At 45.2% G+C, this 5,295-nt stretch overlaps 1 protein-coding gene across 1 annotated transcript in view; it reads left to right on the forward strand.

Moving 5' to 3' along the window:
- The window catches only part of ARHGAP42 (Rho GTPase activating protein 42), a gene marked incomplete at both ends in the record, with an annotated part of 60,930 nt that overhangs the window by 18,348 nt on the left and 37,287 nt on the right, over positions 1–5,295 (forward strand). The window contains one exon of the mRNA XM_015410658.1: positions 5,211–5,277. Coding sequence (XP_015266144.1) covers positions 5,211–5,277 — 67 coding nt within the window. The remainder of the gene's footprint in view (positions 1–5,210; positions 5,278–5,295) is intronic.

A 5,295-nucleotide genomic window follows, 5' to 3' on the forward strand; every position in this document is an offset into this window, starting at 1 on the left:
CAATGCTGTTTGGTTTGGAGAAAGGAAGAGGTGCTCCCATTGAAGCCATGGATTTTAGCTACATAAACATGCATTTAAACTGAAGGAGGCTCATATAGACATTGCAGGTATTAAAGATTCGGTCCAGATATTTGAGTAATATTGCAGGCAGTATGGTCCTATTTTGGGGGGGTCACTTTTCACCCGTGTCCTCACAGGAATATAAGTGGGACACATCTGGAGATTACAAAGGGCTCAGAAGAAGCAAAGATGGTAGCAAAGGATGAGAAAGAAACAGTGTGTTGGATTATAACACGTCTCCCTTTGAGAGAAGCACCAGAGGTCACTGTTGCTTTGATGTCTGCAACACACTTCCGTTCTGTGCTCCTGCCACTCGTAATCGCAGCAGTGCTGTGCAGCTTTCATAGCTCAGAAGCAGCACTGAGCAAGTAAGTTTTCACTGAGAGAGAATAGCTCATGAGATTGTGACAGGGGTGAGATCTGGGATGGCGGGTTCCAGCTCATACCTGTGGTCACCACCGTACGCTTGTTAGACCAAGCAGCTAGAGCTGTATTATTTGACATCCCATTGCCAATGTTGACCTTATTGAGTTGTCTCTACTTCATGCTGAACTTTTTTTTAAAGTGGAGTTCGGCTTGGATTATGTTCTTGCAGCTTCTAACCCTGCTCTGAAGATTCTTTGGGCAGGAGTAAGTTAGATCTGTTGTGGTTTTGACAAATCCGCTGCACTTTCCATCTGGAACAGAAACGTCATTCATTTCAAGTGCTGCAACAACAAAGAGATTGGGTCACATCCCTCAGTCATTCCGCTGATGAAAGAGGGATAAGGAGCAACCTCATCTGATTCTCCTTCTCACCACAGTTCACTCAAATGCACAGCATTTGGTTCGCAAGACCCATTCTCATTCCCCAACTTGTGGAAGTGCCTTTTCACAGGTCATGGGGGCCACTGGTGCACGGGAACGGAGAGAAAGATCCGTTTCTGCCCGTGGAACATCTCTCAAGTGTCTCCCCACAATGTCTTCTTCCAGGCAACATTAAATCCTTTTGTGCCTTCTCATATATTTGTAACCTAACCAAATAGTCAAGATTCAGCATGAGTTACACTGAAAGATAGGTGCATGAGGAAGAAGGATTTACTTATCTTCAGTTCTACAAAATCCATGATGCAGTGTGATCCAGAATAAAATGGGTATGCTGGGGGCACATGAGCAGCCTCCAGATGATTATTCTGGAGTATTCCCTAGCTGTAGGAATCGCAGCATGTGTCATTTGCAAATGCTCACTTCATGGGCAACTTCCATAACTTCCATTTTAGTATAATTTTACAATAGCTGTTCAATTCCCAGATGTGATGCCCATTCTGATCCTGAACACATCCACTTCTTGGGAATAAAAGGCTGGCCCAGGCAGGTTTTCTTTCTTCAGTTTAGATATCTCTCTGCAGGATGTTCCCATGGTATTGGTAGATACCACCAGTTCGGAGGAGCGATGATGATGATGATGTTCTTAGATTGATCTGCATTGGGTTTTGTGTGTTATTTTACTTCATTTAAAACATTTCTACGCTACTTTCCCCTCCGATTGAGGATCAGGATCTTTCTCTTCTATCTGATTTTTGCACTTCGAAGATTCACAAAACTTGCACCCTGTCATCCTTAAAACCTCTGAGCAATGCTTGCTCACCCTGGATGAATATTATTTTTTCAGAAGCCACTTAGACGAGGGCAGGGAGCTGTTCCTGTTGGCAGCAGAGGACACGACTCGCAATAATGGGTTTAAATTAAGGGCAGGAAGGTACTGGCTGGATATTAGGGAAACCTTTTTTATGGTAAGAGTTGTGCAACAGTGGAATCAGCTGCCTAGAGAGGTGGTGAGCTTCCCCTCACTGGCAGTCTTTAAGCAGCAGCTGGGCAAACAATTGTCAGGGATGATCTAGGCTGATCCTGCAATGTCTACATGAGCCTCCAATTAAACACATGTTTATGTAGCTAAAATCCATAGGCTCAATAGGAACACCTCTTCCTTTCTCCAACTCAAACAGCATTTACTGATCCCAAATGCTTTTGGGAAGAAGTGGGGGGGGGCTTTGAGGAAGGGTGCAGTGCCCCCAATAGCCCCACTGTAGCTATGGGCCAGGCAGGGGGCTGGATTAGATAACCTATATGGCCCCTTCCAACTCTGCGATCCTATGAACTGTTTTTGCTGTTTGTTTTAGTGCCATGCTAGCCTAATAAATGGCTCAAAAAAGCCACTTGACAGGTTTGAGATAAGGCTGCTGCTGCTGTGCTTGCCTTGCCACTGAATAGTTCTCAAGTACATTATCCTCTTCATTAATGTACAGGTTGATGCTTAAACTTTAATCATTGCCAGTAATGGTGCTTTGAGGCTTCAAGAGATTCGTCAAGCCATTTCACTGCCTGTGTTTTTGCTTAGTTTATTGCTAAGTATCCTCAGTGCACTGGGATGTTAGAAGAATAAATTAGTTAACATCTTGGCCTCTGAAAAAAGGCCCATTGAATGTTGTGTTTGTCTTTGCTTTTAGAAGGGGAAAATGGCTATTTGAGGGCATAGAGCATTGCTTCCTATTTTATATTTTTTTCACACTCTCTTCTTAATGCACATGTAGAGAAGATGAAAGTGACCATCTTTGTAATATGTGAGTAATGAGTAGTTGGGCCCGGGTCTGAAATTTTATGGAAGAAGAAAAAGAGACTGGATTTATACCCTGCCCTTCACTTGCAGTATCAGAGCGGTTTACACACTCCTTTCCCTTCCCCTCCCCATAACAGACACCCTGTGAGGTAGGTGGGGCTGAGAGAGCTCTTTCTAGAACTGTCCTTGAGAGAACAGCTCTGACAGAACTATGGCTTGCCCAAGGTCATCTAGCAGCTACAAGTGGAGGAGTGGGGAATCAAACCCGGTTCTCCCAGATTAGAGTCCGCGCACTTAACCACTACACCAAACTGGCTTAATTTAACCACTACACCAAACAGCAGTCAGAAAAAGAGAGCTTTCCCTGGATTGTATCACTTCGCTGCAGGAGAAAGAATTAGCCCTTTCTTGCTGAGTGATTATATTTGTGAACTTTATCGATCCTTTCTAACTCTTGCCCAAACAAAAAGTATACGTGACTAATAGTGTGTGGAAGCCCTGACCTGGATAGCCCAGGCAAACCCAAACTCATCAGATCCTGGAAGCTAAGCAGGGTGGACTCTGGCAAGTACTTGGATGGGAGACCTCCTTGAAACACCGGAGGCTAAAGGTGGGGGCAGGTATTCAACCACCTCTCTGAATATCCTCCAGGCCTCCAGTAGGGGTCAAGTCACCAGAGGTCGCCATTACTTCCAGGTGCACGCACACTCACATGCACACACACATATGCACATATTTTTAAAAATACTAATATGGTGTGGAATAGACCCCCAAGTTAGTCATACCAATGAGCTTGGGACTTTCGTTGAACATGACACCAACTGTTAAGCGGGAGGAAATTATCCCTTTATTTTCCTTTGACACAAGATGCCGGGGGGGGGGGGGGATTAAGGCTAGTTCCCCAGTATGTCTGTGTTGTCATTCGGTCTCACTCCTTCACCCACATGAGGGTTTATTTCTTGGTTCTTCATACCCCCTGGAGAGTATTCTAGGATAGGGTTGTCAGCGGGCCTGAAGAAGAATGTCCTGTCTCTTTAATAGAGACTTAATGTCTGCAAATGGGCAGCTGAAGCTTTTCATGACATCACCCGACTAATAGCAGGCCATTAATCATCTGTTTAATGGACAGGAGGATATTTTTTTCCCCTCCAAACACTTGGCAACCCTATTCCAGGAATATGTAGCCACAACTCTCTCCCCTCCTTTCTCTTCTTGTGTGATGGTGGTGGGTTGCTGCTGAAAAAACAGCAGAAGAAACATAAGAACATAAGAGAAGCCAATGTTGGATCAGGCCAATGGCCCATCCAGTCCAACACTCTGTCGTCACACAGTGGCCAAAAACACGAGGTGCCATCAGGAGGTCCACCAGTGGGGCCAGGACACTAGAAGCCCTCCCACTGTTGGCCTCCTCCCCAAGCACCGAGAATACAGAGCATCACTTGCCCCAGACTGAGAGTTCCTAGCTATACTTTGTGGCTAATAGCCCCTGATGGACTTCTGCTCTGTATGTTTATGGAATTTTTTCAAGCACTGCAGACATACCTAGAAATGTTGTAATTTTTGTAGAGGTGTGGTTTTCTGATGGAGTCCACACACCAGCACACCCTTTTGTGACTGGTAGCTCCCAAGGGTCTTGACAAAAGTTAAGTCTTTCCCGAAGACATGAAATCTGCCTTCTCATGATTTGGACATCTTGCGTAAACCTTTTAGGCTAGCTTTTAGAAATTTGGTAACATCTCATACTATAGGTTTATCTGTTCTGTATTTATGGATATGTGTCACTCATAGAAGACAAGGCACCCTGGAAAAGACAATAACGCTGGCGAAAGAGAAAGACCTAACATGAGATGGATTGACTGAATGAAGAAAGCCAAGGCCAGTTTGGTGTAGTGGTTAAGTGCGTGGACTCTAATCTGGGCGAACTGGGTTTGATTCCCCACTCCTCCACTCACACCTGGCTGGATGACCTTGGGCAAGCCATAGCTCTGGCACAGCTGTTCTTGAAAAAGAGCAGTTTCTGGCAGAGCTCTCTCAGCCCCACCTACCTCACAGGGTGTCTGTTGTGGGGAGGGGAAAGGAAAGGAGTTTGTAAGCCGCTCTGAGACTCCTTTGGTAGTGAAGGGCGGGGTATAAATCCAATCTCCTCCTCCTCCTCTTCTTCTTCTTCTGTTTGCAAGATCTGAGTGAGGCTGTGAATTGATAATAGATCTTGGAGGTAGCCATGAGTGAGAAACAACTTGATGCCATTTAACACACACACATAAATCACACATGTGCTGCTGTGTGATTGTGTTGTTTCATGTTCAGTAACCACCTTGAGTATTTCCTGGAGGGGCTTTATAAATCAAGAATTGTGCAGGCAAACATTGCTTGGCCTAGAGGTGAAGGGTTATTTAATGAAGTTGGCTGCCATTACAGCTCCAGCCCTTCCTATGGCTACCTGTAGAGCTAATGGTTGCCCCATAGCGCAAGCTACCGTAGCGGTTCATTCCCAATACGACATGAGGTACCCCCTTGATTTATCTCCTTGACTGTTCCTGATCTTGCTTCTTAGACAAGGAATAATTTTGAAAGCACCAGGCAGGAAGTTGAACGACTGATGCAAAGAATGAAGTCAGCCAGCCAGGATTACAGGCCGC

Source organism: Gekko japonicus, unplaced genomic scaffold, assembly GCF_001447785.1.
Source record: "Gekko japonicus isolate JY-2015 unplaced genomic scaffold, Gekko_japonicus_V1.1 scaffold4763, whole genome shotgun sequence".
Lineage (NCBI taxonomy): Eukaryota > Metazoa > Chordata > Lepidosauria > Squamata > Gekkonidae > Gekko > Gekko japonicus.